At 41.1% G+C, this 27911-nt stretch overlaps 1 protein-coding gene and 1 pseudogene across 1 annotated transcript in view; both read right to left on the bottom strand.

Annotated features, from left to right (window-relative positions):
* The window catches only part of DOK6 (docking protein 6), a 272262-nt gene extending 249011 nt beyond the window's left edge, over positions 1 to 23251 (bottom strand). Inside the window, exon 1 of the mRNA XM_039839865.1 lies at positions 23145 to 23251. Coding sequence (XP_039695799.1) covers positions 23145 to 23210 — 66 coding nt within the window. The 5' untranslated portion in view covers positions 23211 to 23251. The remainder of the gene's footprint in view (positions 1 to 23144) is intronic.
* Positions 13926 to 14042, bottom strand: LOC120590068 (uncharacterized; annotated as a pseudogene).
* Positions 23252 to 27911: the final 4660 nt, after the last annotated feature.

A 27911-nucleotide genomic window follows, 5' to 3' on the forward strand; every position in this document is an offset into this window, starting at 1 on the left:
AAGCAGAAATTAAATTTCTGTCGCTGAAAAAGAATTCGCAAATCCTATTAGGCGTCCCTAAAGATAGTTAAAAACTAAAAGCACATAAAAGATAATTCCAAATAATTTTGTAAATAATCATAAGATGAGCAAATTTGCCCTATTTTAAGGGAATATAACAAGCTGAAAATAACATTAATGGTGAAATTACAAAAATAATAAAACACAAGAATGACTAATTATGTAGGGTGTGTACACGATTCAGGATTATCCAAATCCTCTGACCCTTAGGTTTGCTCTCTTCCCCCATCTCTGTGTATCCCAGGGTAACCATATTTAATCCCTAGCTTAAATGTTATCTCCCTTCTAAAGTATTTTTCTGAACTCTGCTCTCTGTCTAGCTAGAACAATTTGTTCTCTTTTCTCAATATCAAAAATACTTTACTGTGTTCTTCTTAAGGCACTCAAAACACTGGGCGTTGCATTATGCACACTAGTGTTTCACTGCTACCTGAGCCCCCTTTTTATATCACAGGACACCTGCAGGGCTTTTCACATGCAACAGCTGTTGAATGAGCAATTATTGTGTGCATTTCCTGGCTGTTGATATTTCTATTATAACAAAGAATAATAGATTTGTACCTACATTGACCGCTCCATTGTCCAATGCTTGTACTGGTGGGCCAAAGAACAGAATTCTCTGATTCAGAAACAACTTGTAAATTTAAATGATCTATGATAGCCATGCTTGATGAGTCACTGGGGGTAGGTCTGGTATGGCCTTACAATTTTTTCTTTATAAGAAATATAGTTCAAAACAATTCATATTAAGTTGTACATCGATGGATGTGACATACAGATATGCTGTATTAAGTTTATTTTCCCTCTGTCTTTCAATATCTCCAAATTACCAACCACAGATGGTAAGACAGACAGAAAAGACACAAAATTATTGAATTTTAAAAATTAAGCACTGTTATAGTAGAATATTTGTCATACTTTTATACTATTTTTGACAATAACAGAATTATAATAACTGCAATGAAACATTACTTTAAATTTATCTAGTATTGATGTAAGGGTGGTTTTTTTGTCAGCTATTAGGGCTGATTTAATATGATTTTTTAAAACACACAAAATTTACCAAGAATAAGAAGGCATATAGAATTTGAAAAGTTTAGTGTTTTTCTTTCTCGTATCGTAATTTCAAAAGCTTAAAGTGGTCAACTAATATTCAAATTGGCCTATTGAGAATCAAATAGTGGGATATAAAATACTTCAAGAGCTGCAGAATTTCACTGCCCACTCGGTACATGTATTAAAGCTTCAATTAGACAATGTACACCTGTTTTTCTCTTCAAAGATCACAATTTTAAATAAAGTCCATCTGTTTTTGTTTCACGTTCAATGTTTTTCACAGTCAAGGGAAACAAAACATTGTTTAAGAAAATCCAAGAAGAAAAAGCAATTTGTGCAGAAAAGTGACATGATTAACAGTCCAAAATTTTCCACAGAAAAAGTAGATGCTAGAAGACACTGAGACCCTGTAACCCAAGAAATACATTCAGGTTCAAGTTATTTTTCAAGTATAAAAGCGGCAGGTGGACATTCACACATATGCAAATAGTAGCAGAACATCTTCATGACCACTCTTAGTATCTTCCTGAAAACAACTATTTAACGGTGAGATCAACTAATCCAGATTTATATCAAAATAAAGAACTCGAAATTGGAGGGGTTGTGATGGTGACTATCACATAGATTTAAATGTAGAACTATATATAAATATATATAACACATAATAATATAATAAGTATATAAATATGCAGAATGTAGGTTTTAAAAGGTATAAAAATTGTAATTACAAGGCAGACTGTAGATATTAAAGACCCTAATAAGTTAGAATAGTATGCAAAAATGAAGAACAAGAGGTTTGTGAGTGTGCCAACTTTATTCATTTTCATAGCAGAGACTAAAGAAATATGATCCTAAATTATCTTATTATCTCTATATACCTAAAGAAAAGCACATATGAACAAAAAGAGTAGATATACCTCAGAGGGATGAAACTGAAGAAAGGAGTGGAAAATACTCATTTAAAAATAAAACTATATAGTTTCCAAGAATGTGAATAATACATGTTCACTGAAAATAAAAATAAGAATAAATTGGAATTATTTTAGGCAACAAGCAAATAAAATATTTTAAAAATATTCATCAAAGTGCAAAGAGAATAATCAATGCTATTCGACGAGCTGAACTTTGTTCCACATCATTATCAATCCAGACTCATTAAAACGAAGCCCATTCAAGACCCACATCTTTACAGAATCCATTCCCACTCCGGGTCCACACTCTAAAGTGAATGCCCTGTTCCGGGCACCCTAAGCGCTGAACGTATCTCTATTTTTATCACGAGTTCTACAAGATTCCACAAAAATTATTAGTTTACTAGACCACCCCCACCTGGTCGTCGTGGTCTCCTTAACAGAAGGATCCATGCCTTAGCTGTCTTTATATCGTCAAAAGAGCGCAGAGAATAAATATTTGAGAAATTGATGACGGCGCGGACTTAAACATCGCTGGTTGCTAAACTGGAGGGGAACAGCCTGAGGCCATGACTGGCTGGTGTGGGATGGGAAGGCCGGCTCCCTGGCCTCGATTTGTGAGAACTCTTTAGAGCCAGTAGCAGAACTTGTGAGAACTCTTTAGAGCCATCCCAGTACCAGAATCCACTGAGGAGGCTATAAGCCACAGCTGCAGCCCATGGGGATCAGCGTCTCCCCTACACCCCGCGAATCCTACCACCTTCACTGCCTCACTCAGAAATCTCCCAAGAACAATCCCAATAAACCTTCCACCGGCGGGTCTCCGTGCTCATCCCACACCTGGGCACAGGCCGTCCCCGTTCATTTTATCTGAGCCTCACCTCCGCGGCAGGTGCCATGTGCTTAAGCAGTATGTCCAAGACTGCCCCGGGCACCTGGCAGAAACATCAAAGATGACGCTGCCCCAGGAGCCAGAATTCAACAGGTGTCTGTGAGGTGAATGAAACACCCGAAAGCGTGTTTCAGACACAGCTCCACCTGGCCGGGAACCTTGTCCCCACTCTCCATCAGGACCCTTCAAAACTTCCACACCCAACGGGATGCAACTTCATACACTTATGCTCAGGAAAGAAGCACAGCTGTCGGGTGAGAAATAGTTAAAAGGCATAATGAAAAGGGAAGCTGATTAGTCCCAGTGGAAATATCATGTGTAAATAAAAAATCTTGCTCTATTTGGGGCTATACAATGAGTGCGCACAGCATTCTTTTGTGCTCGCCATACTTTGGCAATCTTTTAGTGAATATAGACTATCCGACGTGGAAAAATAGATGCCAAAACATATGACAAAATCCCAAATGCGAAATGCTTGTGGTTCTCTCCACACCTGTGCCCTCTCTAGTCATCACTTCCGTGTCATATAAGAGACTATCTATTTAAATAGTTCCCGAGAAGAAACTCCACATTTCTTTCCAAACTGGTTACACCCAGGTCTTTAAAAAGAAAAGAATACCTGGGTTTTTTCTTCTCCGCTGTGTATACACCAGACAAAGTCAGAGCGAAGCCTAAGAAACTGTGCACACGGAGCCTTGCTCGGTCCTCCCCACCAAGGAACCAGCAGGGGACGCTTCCCAGCGTGAGACCCGGATGTATAAGTGATTTATCTTTATCTGGGGTAATTTATGGCTGCTATTTTGGTCAATAAATATTTTTGTCACATTATAATTAACTCACAAAATTTAATGCAACAAAAACAGATCACAAAAACAACAACAAATGTTTCTTGCTTAAAAGACGCCTCTCTCTGCCCCCTGCCAGTTCTATTGCATTGTGCTAGTGGTTCTCGCAAAATACTTTCCAGAAAGCTTTCCAGAAGATAAAACTACTAAGTTTTGCCATTCGATTAAATAATTTTTTAAATATTCCATTGAAACTTAAAAAAATTAAGAAGAAAAATTGAAACTTGTTTTCTGTCGTACTACCTGTTCCCCAAGCAAAAGGAATGTTCAGTGAGGATTAATAAATATAGTGCTAATAGATCTCCTAGAAACTGTGGATGTTATCTATTTTAATTTAAAAATAAATTCAGATTTTATCGACATTGACAAACTTGATTCAAACCCATTAGAACACACAGAATCAAGCTCTTTAACTAAAACGGAGTAGAAGACAGTGCCTATGATTTTACTTACACCACAGTTTTCACAAGCTGCCACTTCTATGACTTTGCAATAATCAAAACCATTAAAACAAGCAATTCATTGTTTCAGAGGTCAAGCAGACATGTCCACTGCCTTAAAGCCTTGATTTAATAACACTTATTTGGCTAGAAAACATAATGCGTACTCACTTATCTTTAATTATGAAATCCCGAGGTACTCTTTAGTTTAATCCATTTTATGTTTCAAGCACAGCACAAATGTGTTCCTTAATGAACATTTTTAAATTGTGTTAATATATGATCTAAATAAAATTTTATTTTCTTCCATTAATAGCTTTTCTTTTTTTCTTTTTGTTTTTTTGAGAGAGAGTTCAAACTTATAAACTCTGAACACTTATTTCTAGGCATAAACACTGACAAATGTATTACTGTTAACAGTAGTCAGTATTTAATTAACTGTGAATAAGATTAATTTTACATATTGAAATCTTGTTGAAATACAGAAATATGCATATCCGTTTCTTCTCTTTACTCAAAATAATATTATGTATAAACAATCAGCTTAATGTAGTCTTCACTCTTTTCACTCAGTTTGTCTATAGGTTTGGTATCTTTTAACCCATTTTAGAAGAATTACAATGATAAACTATTGAGTTTAATAATTTTCAGGGAAAATTTTCACTAATTGTAAACTATATATGAAATATTTCAGTGTTTAACTGTAACATATTTTCAAGTTCCATTTTTTTCTTTCCTTTTCTTTATATACACTTCTATAATTTAATGGCTGTGGTTTTAAAGAAACATAATGTTTAAATGCAGGATGCTAACTATTTTTAATAATGTAGAAAAACAAAAAAATTAAAATAACTATTCTGTTTTATGTAAGATATTAACATAAAAGAAAGCAAGAGGCTTCCGGTCAAGATGGTGTAGTAGTAGCTGCTGTGCTTACCTCCTCTCATGACCACATTAAAATTACAGCTAAACTACAGAACAACCATCACTGAGACTTGCCTGAAGTCTAGCTCAACTGAGGACAAAGAGAAGGGGCCACTTTGAGACTGGTAGGAGAGGCAGAGAGGCGGAACAGGCTGATTCCACACCTGCGTGTGGTGGTTGAGAATCGGGAGGAATGTCTTGGCTACTGGGGTCCTCCCCTGAGGAGTAAGGGGTCCCTGGCCCTACAGTGGGCTCCCCAGCCCATGGTTCCAGTGCCAGTAAGAGACGTTCCCACAACCTCTGGCTGTTAAAACCAGCAGAGATTGTGGCTGAGTGAGACGGAGGGTGGCGGGAGTCCCAGAGGTTCCTCGTGGAGGATCCGCACATGGACTTACCGCTGATGGACTCTCTCTCTCTGTGAGCTCCAGCACTGGGGCAGCAGCTCAGAAGGCACCAGGAACACCAGGGACTGACTTGTCTGGCTTCACGGTGAGGGCCGGAGGGGCGGCTTTCTCCCGGAAGACAGTGCTGGCAGAAGCCATTGGTCCTTTGTTGGGCCCTCCCCCATCCCGGCATGTAGACACAGGTGACCACCATATCTGAGTCTCCACTCACCTGGCTATCCAGCCCAGGTGACTCCCTGAGACCTCGCCCTTCCCAATTTGCAGGTCAACCCAAGCCACCTCCGGTGGCTTTTCCACACACACGGCCTATCTTGACTCATGATGTGGACTTTTCTAAAATCTCTCAAAGGCTCACAAAACCCAAACAAGCAGCATCTGGCCTTGGTGTTTCCCGCACCTCTTGCTGAACAGCGCCAATCCTAGCACCAGTGGCAGCCGCTTCGGTTTGTGGCATGGCCTCTCGAGGCACCTCCAAGGCCAGCACTGGTGACAGCCATCTGCAGATTCTTTGGTGACTCTTGCCAGCTGGTCCCAGGCAGCATGCAGGCTGCAGCTGAACTTGGCCTACAGTGGGGCCCCTCCCAGGAGGCACCAGCCTGCATCCCTGGTGGACCATTTTGACCTGAGCTGGAGCATCAATGGGCTGTGTCCAAGGACGGTACACACAAAGGACAGACTGGGCCAGCACCAGAGTCCTGGTAAAGTAAATCCTGCTTCACAGGGTCAGCCCTTCACCAGCCAGTCCTCACAACCAACCAGCCCAAAGGTCAATCCCTCCCATCGGCATGCAAGCAGCAACTAAGTCTCAACTACAGCAGATGGACACACACAACCCAATCAAGGGACACATCTGAAGTACCTGGCTCACGTGACCAGGGAAGACTGTGCCACTGGGCCCCATACAACATCTACTACATAAAGCCACTCTACAAAGACTGGAGACTTAGGAGCCCTACCTAATACAAAGAAACAGATGCAAGGAGGCAGCCAAAATGGGGAAACAACAATTTCAATGAACAAACTAGATCTATATAGTACAGATCAATATTGAATACGACTGTTGAGTGTGTTAACAGCAAGAGGTTCAAATGGGTCTTCGACTTTCAACATTTTTCTATCTTAAAAAATTAAAATCAGAAAACAAGTACTGTGATAATATTGGTAAATATGGGTAGTTTGTATAAAGAAGTTTGTTAAATGATTCTATGTAATTTCCAGTATGTTTGAAATATTACATAATTAAAAAATCCCTAAATGAAACAATGGTAGGGCTTGTAGATGGCTTTAAATTACAAGTTTAATTATTACTGTAGGTAATGAGAAACAATGGGAAAATTTAAGCAGAGAAATTATGTTTCAAAGTGAATTTAGGAAAATTAATCTGGCAGGAGAACAAGGATAAATCGAGTAAGCAGTAAAAAAGAGTTGGGAAGTTCATCAACACTTGAGTCTAAAATTATAGAAGCAGAATTTCAAATGGAAAGAGACCACTGGTGACACTCCCGGGTGGCACCAACGCAATGTGGCATTTGGTTGTTCGTAGTGCCTCAGAGGGAGGGAAGACCCAGAATTAGCTCTGAGACCTGATTTTGAACCATTTTGAAATGAGCGGCAGTGCTAACAGAAGTATCTACTTACATGTGTTTACATGTGACAAAGTGGATAGTTTAGGAAGAAAACTTGTAGGTTCCACTTAGACTCATTCATTTAGACTCATCCATCTGCCTGGCATGCACTACAGGTGACAAACAGGCAACGTTTCCTAGAAATCTGGGCTTGTACATCTGGAGATTGGAAGTGAGATTAAAATTTAAAATATCTACTTTAGAGAAGTCTTTTGAGAAGCAGGAATAAAACTGTAGGGCTCAGGACTAAATAGGGACTGTGAGGGATCGAGGCTAAGATTGGAAAAAACCAGCCCATCGCGAGCACCCTGGCAATGGTGGGCGCTGGGAGGGCGGGGGCAGAGGGGAGGAGGCACAGTGCGGGATCCTAGTCCTCCATGCAGATGTGACAGCATCTCAGCAGCAGATGAAGAAACAGGTGATTATATATAAAATCTGGAAGGTCACGAGAGGAAGGCTTCCTAGGTCACACATAGTATCTGTGCTTCTGGTTTCTGACGCCAACACAAATTTAAAGGGCATTAATTTTTTTTTCAATGACAGAGACGAGCTAGTCAGGTACCAACCAAGAGACCCAAAAGCCCAGATGGGGAAGTATGGCGACCTGGCAGCCTTAAGGCAGGTGCAGCCCGGGCGTGGTCACCTAGCGACCTGCACCCTGGTTGCTGTGCCTTCACGCACATCAGCCCACGCACGACGTTCTGCCAGACTAGTATGTCTGAAACACCTTTGATCAAGCAATTGCTCTGGGTTAGAATTCTACCATGCCTTCCCCCTTTGACCGAATCAAATTCAAAACCCAGCAAAGTATTATGTCCAAGGCAGAGAGAACCGTGCTGTCCCAAAGAGGTGACATTAAATATAAAAGCTCCCAAACTACAATGTTCCTTCGTCGTGGCAATTCAAACCCGTGTTCGTTGTTTAGAAAAACCAACACCAATAGGAACAGGTAAGAGGTGTGGCGTGTACCTTGAGCCAGGCGTGCTGCACATTTTATCTTCTCTACGGCTTACGGCAACCCTGTGGGGTGGCCTTTTGGAAAAAAAGTCAGATCTAGAAAATCAGTGGACTCAACGGAAGGTCCTTTCCAGATCTCTTCTCCACTACACTTGCTGATGCTCAGAGCTTAGAACTCTTGAGTCGGGGCTTAAATCGTGTTAATAATCCATGATCCTGTGTTTTCTTGACACAAAGTTCTGGGGTTGTTTCAGAGACAAAAAATAATGCAGTCATTGGTAGGAGAGGGGGACTGATCAACTCCACGGAGTCACAAAATCATGTCACAAAAACCAACACCAGTGAGACGGAAGAACACCTGTTTCCTCTGCGTAGAGCGCTATTTTAAAAAGTTTGTCATGTTTAAAAATAAGGACAAGAGAGAAAAATGTCTTAATTCTCAAACACATTAAAGGGATGCAGGAACCTCAGGCTTTCGAGGCTGGCAGGTTGCACAGGTGACAGGAAGGGTGACAGAGAGATCCGAGGACCTCTTCGTGACATCACCTTTGACATTAGGCGTTGAGGCACTTGGAGGACTGAGCTTTAGAACAGAGATCTTACATGGTTCCAATCTACACTGTGGACAAATCTATGCAAAATAAGAGCTTCATAATTCTCACAGGTTCTTAAGAAAAATACACCATGTCTTAGCTGAGGGGGCCATTTCAGGGGGCGCTCTGAGAGATATGCCAGCCTCTACTGGTGTGAGGTGGACTATATTGTCATCCAAATGAATGCAGTGGTTAGGACAGGTATCCTGAGAAGATCCTAGAAATCGGTGTGAAAGAATCGAGCCTTCAGACTGAGAGCGTGTTATCCCACCTCCATTAAAATCACGGTCTTTCTATATAAAATGAAGATGACATCTGACCTGCCTACCGAAGAATGGGTTATTTTAAAGGGATACTATATGTAGAAGCATGTTCGAAACTGTAGAATACTATAAAAATACAAGTGGTTAGGACGATTCTTAACGGAAAATTCCTCTTGCTGGAAAAATTACCACAAGATTCTAGTTCACATGCTATTTGAAATTTTACAATCGAAAGCAACCGAAACAAACAAAATACCACAACATAAGAAATACACCTAAAGATAACGTTTCAGAGCATTTTATTTTTTAGATTTAGGTAGCCTTTAAACCAAAATTTATTCTCTCCAAAAAAAAACTAAGGCACTTTAGAGTTTTTTGCTGCTGCATGGTGTGTTCTTAAGAAAGCTAAATTATAGTGCTTTCTCAAAGAATTTTCAGAAAAAGATTTTAGGTGAGGTGTAAAAATGTATTTTGCAACAATGAATAACATCTTTTGGATAAGATATAGTTCCAGTTACACACTCTGTCTTGCAATTCAACTGCTATTTCTAAAGCTAATTAAGAAAGGGGATATTGCCCAGTGCCTCCAGGAAGGCGGAGCCAATACTCCTGCACGTGTCAATCAAAATCATGGTAGCACAGTTCTGAATGTGAACTTATTTAACAATCTAGCAAAGATATATTGGCTGCCCTCTTTTGTGCCAGGCTGGACTAGTCTGGCACAAGGTCTTACTCGTCATTGTGTCCCCCCGTGCACGGTACATACTGCGCCTGTAGCTATTAATGCCGATTTTTTCCTCTGCTCCTTTTTACTGCTTTATCCTTGCAACATTTCATATTAATATATCCTTACTTAATATATATTATATATTTATATATCTTTGATATTTTTAACTGAAAGAAATGTACCAAATATGTTACAGATTGCAACTGAATAGCAAACCTATTATTTCCTTCACCATCGATTTCTGAATCCTAAATGAACCACGGATGTCCAAATGCTTCGGGCATCATTATGCTATTTTTTCAAAGTAATTTTATTGTTTCCCCTTTCACTTTCCATTCAGGTACTGAAATTAACCTGTCAACAGCGAGCAGAATAAGCGAAACTTCTTAGACGTTTTATTTGGGATTTTATTTGCTTTGTATACTGGGCAGTTTTATTATCACTGAAAAAGGAGCTGAAACTAAGTATCGCCTTAAGTATCAAAACAGCTAATGACACTTTGGATGGGAATGTAGCCAAATGATCTTTCATGGAGATACAAAATGAAATTCCACTGAAATGCTGCTAAACTTTATCTCCTCCTAAGTAATGGTGCTTTCTAAAATTTGGACAAGGTGCCTCATTTAGAGCTCAAAGTCAAAGGCAGAAACGTTTTTACACTGCTGTTTGTTTCTGGAGCCAATGAAGTGTTCAAGCCACTTGGCCCCTAGCAATTAAGGTGTCCTATGGGCGACTGTAGCTTATGTAAACCTCATTTCACAAAAATCGCAGCTGCAAAATGACCAACATTTATATTTTTCACAGTTGAAAGGGAGAAGACCACATGAAACTAAAAAGCTTTTGCACAGCAAAAGATCCTATCAATGAAAGGAAAAGGCAACCTGTAGAGCAGGAGAAAATATCCGCAAATCATATATCTGATAAGGGGTTAGTATCTAAAATATATAAAGAACTCATACAACTCAATAAGCAAAAAAAGCCAAACAAGATTAGTAAAAGAAGGCAAAGGACTTAGACAGTTTTGCAGAGGAAACATACAAATGCCAACGGGTACACGAAAGGGTGCTCCACACCACGGTCCATCAGGGACATGTAAATCAAACCCACAGAGAGATACGCCTCACACCTGTCAGAATGGCTGTCATCGCGAAAGCAACACACGTGTCTTGGCGAGAATGTGGATAAGAGAAAAAACCCTCGTGCAGCCACCATGGGAAACAGTACGGAGGTTCCTCAAAAAATCAAAAACAGAACCACCTTATGGTCCAGCTACTCCACTTCTGGGTATATATCCAAAGGAATCAGGATCCTTGGAAAAATATCTGCCTCCCCCCACGCCCTACCAGGCTCACTGTGGCATTGAGTCACGATCGGCTTTCTTTGCTCGCAGAGCCCAGCTCAGAAGGGCTGCACACACGTGCCTTCGTTTGGAAAGAGCTGGCCCAGGAAGCCTGCGGCCCATGTCATTAAGCTCGATCTTTCGGGGTTTTAAGCATCGTAGTCCAAGCGCTGTTTTAGACCCTGTAAAATGCGTTTACTCAATGTTAACCAAGCACTGTGAGCTTGGTATTCTTACCCCCATTTTACGAATAAGAAAAGTCAGGCTCAGCGCTGTTTTAAATTTCCCGTAGGACCCACAATTGTAACTGGTGGGTACCGATTCCATCTGGGCCCCCCGATGCCAGAGATGGTGCTCTTTCGATTTTTCTAAACTGCTCCTACGATAACTGTGCCTCCAAAGAGCAGTTATTATTTTGGGAAAATAGGGCTACATTTTAACACCCCTCTTACATTTTTCGATTAATCTTTATTTATTTATTTATTTATTTATTTGAGATAAGTGTAGTTCTACGTGCAGTTGTAAGAAATAACACAGTGACCTCACACACCCGTCACTCAGTTTTCCCCTGTGGGAATATAAAACTATAATCTAATATTACAACCAGGGTTAGACATTAATACAGAGCGTTTCTGTCACCGCGAGGATCTGTCACATCGTCCTTTTGTCACCTGACCTCAACCCCACACACAAACTCTACTCCCTCTTCCCTGGCCATAGCCTCTGACTGCTGCTGATCTGTCTTTCACTCATCTAAGTCTGTATCCCAAGAACGCCGTATGAATGAAATCGCAGTTTATAACCTTTGGGGATTGTTTTATGACTCATTCAACATAATTCTCTAGAAATTCTTCACTGCGTGTATCATGAATATTAGTCCTTTTTTTGCTGGGCAGTATGACAGGGTATGCGTGCACTACAGTTTATATGCCATTCACCCGATGGCAGACATCTCGTTTGCTTCGTTTGGGGATATTTAAAATAAAGCTGCTATAAACATCTTTGTGTAGGTTTGTGTGTGAACAGAAGTTTTCATTCCCTTGGGATAAATGTCCAAGAGAGCAATTGATGGTCATGTGGCAGTGGCATAATTAGTGGAAGAAACTGCCAAATTGTTTTCGAGAGTGTCTGAACCATGTCGCATTCCCAGTGGCCATGTATTGAGTGGCCCAGGGCTTCTGCCTTCTGGCCAGCGTTTGGTGTTGCCACTTATTTTTTTTTTATTTTAGGCTTATCGATAGATACGTATTGATAGCTCATGGTTTAAATTTGCATCTCCCTTATAATAGGAAATATCTTTTCATATGCTTGTCATCTGCATATGAACTTGTGTGATGTGTCTTTTGCCAATTATCTAATTGAATTGTTGTTTTTAATTTTACTCTAGAGTTTTAAGAGTTGTTTTTGTACTAGTTCTTTGTTAGAGATATAGTTTGGAAATACTCTCCCTGTCTTGCTTTTTTGTTTTGTTTTTTTGTTTGTTTGTTTTCTTTCTGTCCCCTAACAGGCTCTTCCACAGAGCAAAATTTTCTAATTCTGATGAGGTTACTTTATCAATTTTTCCTTTCATGGATGACACTTTCCATGTGGACTCTTTCCCTAGTCCTAGTTCCCAAAGATTTTCTTATATGTTTTCTCAGAAATTTTATAGTTTTACTTGTAACATTTAAATCCGTGACCTACTTTGGATTTCAAGGTATGAGACTTATGTTGAGGTTCATCATTTCGCCTAGGGGTGGTCAACTGTCCCAGCAACATTCTTCGAAAAGGTATGTTTCCTTCGCTGAATTGTTTATGCACCGTTGTCAAAAATTCATTGGGCTTATATGTGCAGATCGCTCTTTTAAAACAAACTTTTTCTTAATGACACGATCTGAATGTATGCTGCCATCGAAGCTTCTACCCTTCTCCGTGAACAGAACAACTCACTGATGAAACTCTAGATGTCCAAGGAAGCGTAACTACAATCGAAAACGAACCCTCATGTCTACATATTGTTAAAAACAACCATTAACATTCGCCAGTGTAAACATTATTTTAGTAGTGACTTCTCAGTTGAATTGGTTCACTTTCAGTAATGTCGTTTTTATCCATCAGATGTATTTTCTGCTCTTCGTTGTAACAGAAGCTGACGCTGGCTGATTTAGACAGAAAGAGGTTTCTATTACATCTTTCAATACTTCAAATTAGGAACAGAGGCTTGGAGAACCAGGCTTAAGACAAAGCGACCACAAGCGACCCCTGAAATCACTCAAGTGGCCTGACGAGTCCACATCGGTCCTACTCCGTCACCACGAGCCTGATCCGGGAGGAAGGACTTCTCTGCCATCCTCGAGGGGACTCCTCCACCGGGCTGCCTCTTTGGTTACTCGCTCCCAGTCTGGCACGTCATCGGTACCTGTGGGCAGCTACCTCTACGGTCCACACCCATCCAGGCGCGTATGATGCAGGTGTGCTATTTCTTCTGCATGGAGCTCCTAACGAGGCCTTCTTCATTCCCGATTTCTCAGCGTGGCGGTGGCTTCCTCCGCGAACAGCTCACGCTATCGAAGTGCACTCAGTAGGCCCGCGCCACATCCTGCCTCGGTTCTCTCTCCTCTCGCCCATCCATCCAGGCCCTGTCTCAAGCCGGAAACGATGAGCCAAAGAAAGAACGAAAGAAACGTCTTAGATGCCGGGAATGAGGTGGTGCACTGAAGTCACAGGCCGCGCGTGGCCATAAACCCGGGCCTGTGGAAAAAAACTGACTTTGAGCTGTGGACGTGTGTTCTTTATGAGTCTGAAGCATTGAGCCTCCAAGGAAAACCATTAGAGATTCATTCAGAACTTACTGAGCTTTAAATCAAGCACAGTTTAGAGAGTCATGGGATCCTAATTTTTTATTTTTTACGCCTACAGCACCTGATCTTCCTAGGTGGTCTCATCCAAGTACTCACCAGGCCCGACCCTGCTTAGCTTCCGAGATCAGACGGGATCCGGCAGGTTCAGGGTGGCATGGCCGTAGACCATCCTAATTACTTAGGTTGGAATATACAAACTGGAAGAGGGAAGGCTTTTGGGAGGAGCTCTACTGCTGGTAGAAATATCGGGGGGACATCAAGAGAACGGACGAAAAGAACGATCGAGTCTTGAGGAAAGTTTAAGTCATGTCTCGCAGATTGTTTTAGAAGTGAATTTCTGTCCCTTGGAGAAATTTTGATTTTGTCCTTTTTGTGTTCACATTGTAAAGTATTCAGACTGTCAGCAGATTAAGTGTCCCCTGACTGACTTACTGGATAACGAAGGCTGTATTTCAGAAATGCCAACTCGGAAGTCTTAGTGCTTTACAACTGTTTTCAGGAGTTTACAGTCTAACGTGTCACACACTTTATTTCCCCTCAAATCCTCATTGTGTGGTAATGGCCATCAGCCCTGGCACCACAGTAAGGGCCCCTGGGGACCTTTAAAAGCATATCCACCCTCAGATCCCAGCCAGTGCAAATCAATGAGGAAAAGACCAAGCATTGTAGGTAATTCCAATGCGGACTCATAGTCAAACCATTTCTTAAAAACAGCGGGCTAAGTAGTGCAGATAATTATGCAAAGTATCGGAAAGCAATAGGGTGCATGTTAAGTAGCCTTCAGAGTTTTAAACAGTCATTTTGAACGTATAGAAGAACACATTTCATACTTATCCCTGAATTTGGTAGCTGGCAGTGAAACTCAGCATTATGATTTGGCACTAGACGTCCTTTTGTTTAGAAGGACTTACACAGCTAATAAGGATTCCAAAGTGTAATGAAGTCTATAAAAATGACACATAAAATGACATGGCTACTTTCTAAAAGCACATCCTTAGGGCCCTCAGCATTCAGCGAGACGTATTCCTATTTCCTAGTAAAAGGATAAGGTATAATTTTCAAAGCAAGTTCAAATGTATAAAAAGCATGCTTTTATTCTTTTTCTTGATTCGTATGTGAAAATTTTTTACTAGACTTATGTAAATAAGAGATAAGTATAGAATTTTCTCTAACTGGCTGTTGTCAACCTTTAAAAGTTAATTTTTGAAAGGTATGCTAAATTTCGATTTTAGACTACCGTTAAATTTTTTCCAAAAAAAGAATAATGTGAACATGTAGCAATTTATACACTAATAACATACCTTGTCTGCTATTAAGACATTTCGTGAACATTTTCTTCTCCTAGCGGGGAAGGGGTGGTTCTATTTATAGTTAAGAAGGATAATTCAGTGTGTATGAATACTAACTTTCATTAGGAAATATATACATATGTAATATATAGAACATGTATTACATACGTGTGTGGGTATACATCTACCTATACACACACACATACATATTTTAAAGGATTAGCGAATGGTCAAAGCAAAGCAATTTCACATTTACAAAGAGAAAACCATGAGGAGAAAAGTGACTGCACATGCTTATACATGTAACACATCTTACATAAAAATTTACACATTGAGTGAGTGGCATAGAGTCAATTTAAAAAAATAAGGAACTGAAAGGAAAAGGAACATAATTTCAAGTATATCTGTTTCGACTGCTGTCTCTTAAAAATAGCAAGTAACAATAAACAAAATGATCATTTTTCATAAAGGTAATGCTAAAATAAATAGATTAACATATTTTTTAAATGTTTTAAATTCTACCTAGACACTAAGAGCTGAATTTTGAGGCCTGCTCTCCTTTCACAAAAGGAGAAATTAGCTGGTGTTTAGACGATACAATGAAAATAAAATCATGTTCATTCGAAATGGCCTGGAGAAACATCTCTATAGTTCTTCTTATCATGGCATAAATTCTTTCTCTAAATAGCAAATTTTCCAGTTTTACTGAGATGAAATCGACGTGTAACACTGCATAAATTTAAGGTGTACAATCTAAAGATTTGATATATGTATACATTGTGAAATGATTAGCACTACCTCGCATAGTTACAATTGTTTTTCTTGTGACAGAAACTTTTCTATGATGAGGACTCTTAGCAATCTTTAGAATATATGATACAGTATTGTTAACTATAGTCACCATGCCGTGTGTCAAGTCCCCAACAATTATTTACCTTATAACTGGAAGTTCGTACCTTTTGACCACCTTCACCCATTTCCGGCACCTCCTACCTGCCAACAGGGCTTTTATCTGCAATATAACTTAAAGTCGAGTCAACCGAATGATGTTACCTTTACGTTACGTTACCAATTAAAGAAAATACATCTACTTTGCATCATTGACGCAGCTGTGATACTACCTGTCTACGTATATTGCAAAGTGGAAACTGCTGCACAGGAGATATGCCACTGAACTTAAAGTTGTAAAACGTAGACTTGGGTGCACACATGCACACACACACTAACCCAAGCTGTGTCTCTCTAACTCTGGCTGATTCACTGTACTCCTTCTGGAGTTTAGTGCGTATGTATAAAATGGAAGTAAAGTTAAATATGCTTTCAAAAGTATGCTGAATTATGTAAGATGATACATGTAAAAATTCTTTATGAGCTGTAAAATGTGCGATGCACCAAAATACAACATGATTATGCTACTATTACGAAGTCTCAAATGAAGTTTCAAAGTGTTTGTCCTCAGTCAAAATATGAGCCGAGGTTTTTACAATGAATTCAGTACGATAGCGGACAAAATATTTTTGCACATGTTCAGAGAATAAAACTACCATTAATTTCAAATACCATGAAAAGGATAGTTTTCTTTATTCAATGGATTTCTGTGCTCTGCTAGAATTTCTTATTCCATCCCGTTGGACTGACAGGTGCAATATTTTCATTGAGGAATAGTGTTACGACAGGAAAATGAATTACTCGGAGGATAAATCCTGCTCTGTGTTTTCAAACTAATGGAAATTTAAACACAAAGTTAATGAAAATGTTCTACCCAGAATTCCTGAATGCTCTGGACAAAGTTATCAGAACTTGAAGAAAAAATAAAACACTGTGAATAAAGCGAAGCAAAAGCAATGAACCAGAGGTGAAAGAAATATAGTAGAGTTTCTTTTTAATTAGTTTTTCTCGTTTGACTGAAATTTCTTTTTCTCTAAAACTAGCACTTCGAAATTTATAAAATCTAGAGATGATCTGTAGACGGTAAAAATACAGGTAATTTTTGTTTGTATGGCTTGATTTTTATCTTCTACGATTTCTAAAAGAAAGTGAATGTAAACAGAAACAGACCAAAGAAGTGAATACTTTACAGTCCTACCCACTAGCTTATTATGATCCAAACAGAACACTGCACCACAACAAAAATACTTCAAAAAGATGACATTTATTTGAAATACGAAGGTTTCAAATTAAACTATTTCCTTCACGTTAGACTGATCCGAAATATCAACCATTATTAAGCACTTCTGAAAGACATCTAAGGAAACTGAGAATGTAAATCTTACAAAGATATATGACTAATGTATGATTGCCCTACTTACAATTTATTTTAGTCATTTGAAAGATTTCCCTAAGTACTGAGTATAATCCTTCTCTGAGAGATTGCTGTCTCTTAAGGTTCACCTTGCTGGCAGTCATGTGTAAATCTATCAAGATGAAAACTGAGATGTGAACTCTTATATCTCACCCCTGATTTAACGGCTTCCCTCAGGTATCGCATAGACATAATCATTTAATACAGAAATCCAGCAAATGTCTCAGTTTGATTTTTACAGTTAGGCTTACTATTATTTTCTTTGTTTCTGGCTTCAAATTCTGAAAAGTCAAAGAATGTCAGGCATGCTCACATGCACACCTAGGTTTTGTATTTTTAAAAGAAAATAAAAATCCCACTAATGTAGGTAACGGAGTTTCTAAAAATACCTGAAATGGCATGCACACAAACATACAGTCGTAAATAAATTAATATATGGGGATTGGACAGAAGTTTTACAAAGCTTTTTTCTACTCTAAAACTCTAAGAACTAGTGATTTTTGTAGATAGGTATGTAGGTAGTAGATAGATGATAGATAGGTAGATAGATGATAGGTAGATAGATGATAGATAGATAGATAGATAGATAGATAGATAGATAGATAGATAGATAGATGATAGATAGATAGATAGATGCAGAAATAGAGAAATAAGTGGCATGTGTACATACTGTTAAAAACAGACATGTAACCATAAATTAAAATAAAAATAGCTAAAATAATTAGAATTTTCATACAGCCTAAATCCATATTTAAGAAAAAAGTGAGAAATGATAAATAACTATAGATATAATGGACCCATTTCAGAAAGCATTGCCTGTGATACACAATATTCTAGAATGAGTAAAGTTTTAAACACACTCAATACAACTTCCACATCTTAAATTCATAGACAGAGAATTCGTATCTGATGATCCTGAAAGTTCTTTGGAACTTTCGAATGGTCAAAATTACTAAATTATTTTCACATTTTATCTTGGATATATTTATTGCATCTAATTCTTGGCAAAGTGATATTTTATATCATACAAGATAGAACCTGAAACTTACATGATGTTATTAACCAATGTTACTGCTAATAAATTCAATTAAAAAGATATAATCTCTCTTCACAAACTAGTTTCTAGAGATTCGTGATTCCAGAGAAATTTTAAAATGCCCTAATCAACCAAAAATATATGCAAATGTACACACGAAAATTCCCAATTTATATTAATGACCGAGCTTCTATAAAGGGATAAATTTTCATAGACATTTCTGATGAAAAATCGCTTTCTTCTATCATCAGAGGAAAGCTGCTCTGTAGAAAGACAGGAAAACTCAGAGAATTTCGGGAAAAAGATCAATCATCATCAAGCCAGGAATAGAGGAGTGTATATGCCGCTTGAGTTTTTAACCAAAGAGGGAGAGACGGCAACGTGTAGATGAATCCGCGGTCAGTTTTTAAAACAAATGGAGACTGCGCAGAAGAGAAAATCCTGTATGCATGCTTGGCTAGTTAAGTTGGCGACCGTCACTTCACATGTGACCCTCTGCGTCTTCCTGCTTCCCACGCTGCCAGGTTGGGTCCAAGCGGCTGCGACTAACTGATCTAACGTGCTGTGAGAAGGAGTGGAGTGGGGTGTTTACTGTTAATAATCCCAACTTAATGCAACATGACTGTGACACACACACACACACACACACACACACACACACACACACACACATTCCAGTGTATCCCCTCGAAAACAGTAGATGTTCCACAATCATGTGACTGCTTGTGGAACGTGTTAAGATGCCACCCTATCCTGAGACACGCCTTCGATACCCACACAAACCAATCCCAATCCCTCACCTGACTTTGAGAAATAGAAAAATAATGGTGCAAAATATTATTTGTCCGTGGACCATGTGCCCGTGAACATTCAGATTGGTGTATTTGAACAGAATTCTTGAAAAACGATGATGTGAGGGCAAAGTCTAGAATTAATAGAATTGTGGCAGCCTGGGATTTGTACAATGATGTCGCTCATGGCAATGACGATGACGTCATTCCATAATGTCGCATTTACTTTTGCTCCATTTATAGAGACAATAAGCCCTGTATTAAGTTATTAATGGTTCCAGTACTCGAGTTCCTAGTTTATCCGCAAACCCAAAACAGGTTGAATGTTTTATAATATTTGCCTTGCTAACTAAATCTAATCCATCCGTGGTCAAAAAAAAACATATAAGGCTAAGAGAGAAACAATATTGACCAACGTGCTTTTGCTCTGTTTTATTTTTATTAGTGTTTTTGAGTACGTTTTTCTTAAAAAAAAAAAAATAATACTGGCCACTACGGTATCTTGTGAATTATAATACCAACCATGCAACAAACGATAAGATGGTTAGAAGAACTAAATTATGGAATGGGCTTTTAAAATCCTGCAAAAGGAAAACAATAAATTCATAGAAACAGTGATACGATAAAAAAATGAATACAGAATTTTTTAAAAAATGACTGAGTCATGTCATTATACTTTTTAATGATTTAATATCTTTAAACAGTTAATGATTTAATAACATTTTTAAAGAGTAAAATTCAGGAAAATGACTATGTTTCCTCAAATTATTTTCCTACATGGAAGAAAAGGTGATTTAGTTAAGACAAATTTCAAAGCAAACGTTCAAAAAAAAAAAAAGAATTTTAACACTTATCACTCTGCCCAAATAGATGACTAAGGAACTATCCTCAACAGGTAGCACCAGCTTCTTAAGAAGACAGGTGGCAGAGCCCTTTCAACCACTTCTACCTGGAAGCACCTCTATCAGGTTGGCCCAGTATTCTTCTGCCCTAATTCAGCATAATACTGAGCACTATTTGTGAGTGGTAATGAGTACATTGGAACATTTCATCTCAAAACAGGTTTTCATGACTTAATAATCTCAGATACAGCAGGCCTCACACTCATTAGGTTGTCATAAAATTGGGGATTTGAAAGCTTGAGTTCTGTCTATAATAAATCAAATATTTGTGCATACATTAGAACTATGTTTATTTTGAAAGTTAGTTTTGAACGGAAACCATGAAAGAATCATTATTTATCTCTCAAGTTAAAATATTTGATGTGGAAAAGTCTATTGTTCTACATTCATCAAATCAGTAATATGTATTATTAACTATGAAAATGGAATATGTTTATGTAATTCCTATGCCTATGATTTTGGTGTGTGACTGTACATTTTCGTGTTTAAAGCACGCAATATATTTGCTTAGAGTTTTATCTCATGGGACTCACTTCCTTAGCTTCAGAGAACCATACGTGTGAATTTGTCACTTGAATTCACCTTTTTGAACACTAGAGTATTCTCAATAGAAGCATCTCTAAAGTTTTTTTTAAATAAACAATTCTCAAAAGAGTCGATGCTCATTTAGTTCCATATTTTTGCTTTAAAATTAAAACAAAAGTGTTTCAATACCAAACTCCGTGAAGTTCACATTTCCCAAGTAGAAATGGAAGACAGAAGCAACTAATCTGGAATAAACGTGCTTTTATTGTTTTTCTGTGAGGGCTGTCCTTTACACAGGCACAGCTCTACCCTGAGAGTATGAAGAGAGCAGCTTTGAAAATGTCAATACTATACATTCGCACACACCCTAAAGCGGATGGTGTTCTCAAAGAGCATTTCAAAGGCCCTTCCGGCCAAGAAGCATTCTCTGTCCTTTCCTTGGATTCTGTCTTTTAATTAGTTTGCATATTGCAAGCAGTCCTGGAAAGCTCGCGTGGGGGAGGCACCAAGTGAGCACGGAGGCTTCTCAGTGTCATATTCTTTAGTCTCATTTTCATGGTGACTGGCTAAGCAGATAGACATCTCCCTGGGGGCCTTAAATCATCCATGAGGTGTCAGACACAATTGAGATTCCAAGAAGGCAGAAGATCCAGCACGCGAACGATGAATAAGCGCCGCGTGGAAGAGAAAGGGGGCTTCAAAGGCCAGTCGAATGGGTCCTCCCCTTCGGCTCTAGCTCCGTGCCTCCTTTCTTGGCTTACGGCTGTGCTGGTGACAGATTCGAGCACTGCGCCCAGGCTGCGAGAAGCCATCGGCCTCCTGGACAACTGCCGCTTCTCGCTGGTTTCTTCCCGAGGCGCATTCTTCTACCAAAGCGCAGCTCCTGAGCCCCGCGGGGGGTCTGCGTCCCCCTCCCCCGGCGCCAGGCTGGGGGAGGGGGCTTTGTAGTCACCCAGTTTGGCAGTCCCCGCTTCTACGGATGTGCCGAAATTCGAGAACGGATCCTCGTGTCCTTGGGGTACCGTCTGCAGCTTGAACGTGAAACCCAGCAAAGGCAGCACAAAAAGGCGAGCCCGCCCCTCCCTGCCTCCAACACCTGCGGCCACCAACTCCCCGCAAAGCGACTTCTGGGCGCGCGCCGATCATTTTTCTTTTAGGGACTCTGCCCTACCTTAGTGCAATTTTTAACGACATATTTAGCTCTTTGTTTCCTTTCCTTTTTCTTCCTTCCTTTTTTTTTTTTTTGCGACAAAGCTGTCCCCTCTCCTGGTCGTAGCATGCCTTCATTCTGAGGGCAACGCAAGGAATGTTCTCGTCCAGGGCGCTTTGCCCCAGGATTCCGGAGCTCCCCGAACTGGAACTCTGAGAACAGTGAGGCAGAGGGACACCCCGGGAATCCAAAACCGGGGCACTGTTCACTCCCAGATGGGAGTTTCCCTTACAGCCCTGGACCGGCCCGCCCAGGCCGGGCTCTGTGCCCACGTCCCCCGGCGCGCCGCCCCCGCCCCCCACGTCGTGCCCGCGGCTCGAACTGTCCCCCGCCCTCCAAGTCCCTCAAGTCCCGGCAGCTATGGCCAGGTGCTGGCTCTCCTCTCCCGTCCCCTCCTGGCCACACCCCAGGTCCTCTACGGCCATCAACGCGTCCTTCTTACCTCATCCGGTTACTAGAGAAGTTTTGGACCCCTGAGGTCTACACTGTTTCTGTCCCAAGTCAGACAGCGCATCTTTCAAGAAAAGAAAAAAACTATAAAAGGGTCTCCATAAACTTTGCTGTCGCGAACGCTCCCGTGCCAGCGGCCGAGAGCACACGCCCGCCTGCACACGGGCGCAGGTACACACCTGTCCCGGCGCGCCAGGGTTGGGGGCGCATTAAAGTCGCCGGCAATCGCCCCCGGGGACGCGCGGCGCCGGCTGGGCATCGAGAGAGAATTTCGAAATGGGCTTGGGAAGAGGGACTAGAAAATGGTGACTCTGAACACACACACACACGCACACACGCACACACACACACACGGGAGCGCCCGTCAACTCCCGCCACAGAGCCGCGCTGCCCGCAAGGCGCTCACTTTTGGGGAACAGACCATCGTGGGTCGCGCTGGATCTGAACCGCCCTGCCGGGCACATTCATCTCGGAACTGACAGTCCCTGTCGTCTGCATGACTTCTCAGTGTGGGTGCAAACCAGCCCCGCGCCCAGGCGGATGGGGACCGAGGCGCACGGGAGCCCGCGGCCCCGTGTGCAGAGACCCCCGACGCAGGTGCGGGCCCCCCGCCCGGCCGAGCAACAAGCGGGCTGCGTGCGGGAGGCCGGGTCCCTCCTCGCCCCTGTGCCCGCGCGGGTCACCTCTCCCCGCCCCCAGCACGGCCAGCCGCGCCACGCGGGCGCGGGCGCGGGGGAAGGAGGCGGCGGGGCGAGCCACTCACCCCCAGCTTCCTGCTGCGGATCTTCACGTAGCCCTGCTTGACTATGTCGTTGAAGTTGGAGGCCATGGCCAGCGCGTCCGGCTTCCGCTGGTCGGGAGCCGCCGTCCGCCGCCGGGCCCGCGCAGCTCTCGCATCCAGCCGCCGCCGCCGCCGCCGCCCGGTCGCCCCGAGCTCGCCGCGGCGGGCACGCGGGGCGGGTGGCAGGGCGGCCGCGGGCGGGGGACACGCGGCCCGGCGCCGGGAGCGGAGCGGGCCCTCGGCGCGCAGGTCTTCACCCCCGCGCCGCCGCCAGCCGCCAGCTGCGGGCGCCCCCTCCGCGCCGCCGCCCCCCGCAGCTCCCACGGGCGGCGCACGGCGGGCCGGAGCGCAGCACCGCGGCTCCCCGGCGCGGGGGGGCCGGGAAGGGGGAGGCGCGGGGGGCGGGCCGATGCGCGGCCGGGCTCGGGGACGCTCGCAGGACGCGCTCCATCACTCGCCGCCCGGCGGGGACCGGCTCCCGCCCCCTCCCCGCGCCCAGCGCCCCGCGCCCCGGGCCCGCCGCGCTGTCCCCGGCGCCGCGCCCCGGAGGGCGCGCGCGGCTCCTCATTCCGGGGCTCTCAGCCTCCGCTCCCGACGCGCACCCCGGGCAGGGGCGTGGGGCGCCTCCGGGGCCGCCGGCAGACGGGGCAAGACAATGGTGTGTTTCGGTGGCTGTGTTTACGGTGCGCTTTTATTCCTAAGCACACGCCGGCGTTCCAGGTCTTTGCCCCGTTGGGAAGTGTAAATCGCCGCCAAGCGTCCCCGGCGCACACAAAGAGGCCGATCGTGCGCATGTGTCTAATCCCGGCGCCGAGGGAGACTCGAGCCATCAGGCCCGCAGCCCGGGGCCCACGTCCTCCCCTGGAAGCAGCGAGGAGCCGAGGGAACCGACTCGGGCACGCGTTTTGCTTAGCTGTGGCTAAAAGTGGCTCGTGGCTTTTCATCTTCTAGGAGAAATGGAGACCGAAACCGGTACCGGTGGATGCAAATCATTCCCTGAAACGTTCAACGAGTAAAAACAAAACAATGAAGAACTTTTCTCTCCTTAATGTAGGAACGCGTAACGCTTAAAAAAAAAGGGGGGGGGGCTATCCTCGATTTGTAAAGAAATTTTAACTTCACAATTATATCATTTTTATAAGATTCAAGGAAAAAATAGAGTACTGAATTTTGGCTGGAGGCAATGTATGGATTCTTTCTATGGGAATACAAGACTATAAGAATAGTTCGTTCCTTTTTAGCTAAGATTGCCTCTAAGGAAAAAGTATAAAGGTAAAAAATTTTATGAGTGACTCCTTTATTTATAGAGTCTATATTTAATAAAAGTTTAGAAGACCGTGTTGATTTCTGCTTCATTCCAGGGAGAAGTGTTTTTCCATGTTTTCAGTTCAAATTTCTTAGCCCTGTTGGGAACATAATATTAAGAGAAAAAAGGAAACTAATTGAGGGAAGAAGATATATGAAAGCTTGAAGGACACAGTAGCGTGCCCCTCACCCAACCACTCAGGCGCCCCAGGTGTGATTTTTGTCCCAACATTAATAACAGTCTCCATCTAGAGGCCAAGAGCCCCAATGGAAAGTAACTTGCCTCATCAGAATACTATTCCTGCTCATTCATGTAGGTAGCAAACATTTGTTTGGACTATCGACCATACAGAGTACCAGATGCTAGCGAAGACACTTAGCATCACATGGCGAGATCCCTTAGGCTGTCACTGCAGAAGGAGCTCAAGCTCTGACCTTCGCAGAAAACGTGCACAAACTTCCTGCTAACTTGATGTGATTCTCCTCTCCCAAATACTTGGGCATGTTGTCTGTGCAACTCATTGGTTACTATTGCATGTACATGGATGTTATTTCTGTTCTTCACATGAAGACCGTTTTAGATTGGTAGATGGTTTAAACACATTATTTCATTGTCTTCTTCACAACCCCATGTGTTAAGAAAAGTACTCACCATTTAGTGAATGAGGAAAGAAGCTCAGAGACCTCCAGCTGCAGAGCCATAATTTTAAACTGATTTTGGGTGTACGATAATCTTCAAGACCACTAACTTCCACCATTATTTATATAATAATTCTTTTTCCACAAATCAATTGTAAAGTATTTGAAGTCGGGGTTAATTTTGTCTCAGTAAGCATCTTAGTGGTTTCTTAAGGGAGAGGTGTGGTTTGTAAGTCTGGTTTTTAATAATTACGTAACGATTGTGCCTTTGCACATGTGCTTATGTAGGTCTTTGTAACACTCTAATGTGATTTAGTATTCTCCTACAGTTACTTTTGATACTTAAATTTCTGATATAGCCATTTGCGTGTGTGTGTGTGTGTGTGTGTGTGTGTGTGTGTGTATAACAACTACCCTTTCCCTCTTTTCATATTGTTCATTTGTCACTGAAAAACACAAGGCTATTTGTCATGTAAATTTGCCCAGTTCTGGATTTGGTTGATTGTATCCTCATTGCACTATATATTATAGTCACCGAAGCCTCAAATGTCCTGCTAACTAGAAATGTGACTTAGAAACTTAAGTACATTCTTTTCTTTAAGAATAATTTATAAGAAAGAGCATTTGACAAAATTCAACATCCATTTATGATAAAAACTCTCAGCAAAGTGGGAACAGAGGGAACATAACAAAGGCCATACGTGACAAATCCATAGTTGATATCATACTCCATGGTGAAAGCTAAAAATGTTTCCTTAAGATCAGAAGCAAAACAAGGATGTCTGCTTTCACCACTTTAATTCAATATAGTATTGGAAGTTCTGGCCACAGCAATCAGACAAGAAAAGGGAAAAAAAAAGGCATTCAAATTGGAAGGAAGAAGTAAAGCTGTCATTATGAACGGGTGACATGATACTATATAGAGAGAACCCCAAGGAGTCCAGCAAAAAAAAAAAAAACTATTAGAATTGATAAGTGAATTCAGTAAAGTGGTAAGATACAAAATTAATATTCAGAAATTAGTGCGTTTTTATACACTAACAACAAACTATCAGAGAAATTAAGAAAACGATCTCATTTACAATTGCATAAAAAAAATACTGAGGAATAAATTTAACCAAAGAGGTAATAAACCTGTACTTGGAAAATTATGACATTGAAGAAAGAAATTAAAGAAGATACAAATAAATAGAAAGATATATCGTGCTCATGGATAGGAAGAATTAATGTCATTAAAATGTCCATACTACCCAAAGAAATCTGTAGACTCAATGCAATCTCTATCAAAATATCATTGGCATTTTTCACAGAACTAGAACAAATAACCCTAAAATTTATAGGAAACCACAAAAGAGCCTGAGTAGCCAAAGCAATTTTGAGAAAGAAGAACAAAGTTGGAGATATCACACCATCTGATATCAAACTATACTACAAGGCTATAGTAATTAACACAGCATGGTACTGGCATAAAAACAGACATATCAATGGAACAGAATAGAAAGTCCAGAAATAAATCCATACCTACACTGTCAATTTATCTATGACAAAGGAAGCAAAAATATAGAATGGAATAAAGGCAATCTCTTCAATAAATGGTGCCGGGAAAACTGGACAGATGCATGCAAAAAAATGAAACTAGACCACTTTCTTGTACAATATACAAAAGTAAACTCAAAATGGATTAAAAACTTAAATGTCAGACTTGAAACCATAAAACTCCTAGAAAAAAACAGAGGCAGTAACTCTCTGACATTGCTCTTAGTAATCTTTTTTGGATACGTCTCCTTGGGTAAAGGAAACAAAGAAATATAAACAAATGGAACTACATCGAACTAAAAAGTTTTTTCCCAGTTAAGGAAACCATCAACAAAAAGACCATCTACTGAATAGGGAAATATTTGCCAATGATACATCCGATAAGGGGTTAATATCCAGAATACATAAAGAACCCATACAACTTAACACCACAAAAACAAACGATCTGATTGAAAAATGGGCGGAAGAACTAAATAGACATTTCTCCAAAGAGGACATACAGATGGCCTATATATATATGAAAAGATGCTCAATGTCACTAATCATCAGAGAAATGCAAATTAAAATCATAGTGAGATATCACTTCACACCTGTCGGAATGGTTATCATCAATAAATCAACAAACAAGTGTTGATGAGGATGTGGAGAAAAGGGAACCCTCATGCACTGTTGGTGGGATTGCAAATTGGTACAGCCACCATGGAAAACAGTTTGGAGGTTCTTCAAAAAATTAAAAGTAGAACTACCTTATGACCCAGCTACACCGCTTCTGTGTATTTAACTGAAGAATTTCAAAACACTGATTTGAAGAGATATATGAACCCCTATGTTCATTGAAGCATTATTTACAATAGTCAAGATATGGAAGCAACCTAATTTTCCATCAGTAAACAAATGGATAAAAAAGAGGTGATATATAGATATAGATATAGATACATATAGATATAGATTAGATATAGATATAGATATATAGATATAGATATGTATGTACCTCACCAAATATTATTCGGCCATAAAGAAAAGAATGAAATCTTACCATGTGACAACATGGGTGGACCTAAAGGATATTATGCTACGTGATATAAGCCAGACAGAGACAAATACTATATGATTTCATTTATATGTTGAATCTAAAAAACAAAATAAATGAATAAACAGAACAGAAACAAACTCATAAATGCAGAGAACAAACTGATGGTTGGCAGATGGGAGGGGACTTGGGGGGCCGGTTAAATAGAAGAAGGGATTACGAAATACAAAATGGCAGTT

Source organism: Pteropus medius, unplaced genomic scaffold, assembly GCF_902729225.1.
Source record: "Pteropus medius unplaced genomic scaffold, Ma_sr-lr_union100, whole genome shotgun sequence".
In the NCBI taxonomy this organism is placed as follows: domain Eukaryota; kingdom Metazoa; phylum Chordata; class Mammalia; order Chiroptera; family Pteropodidae; genus Pteropus; species Pteropus medius.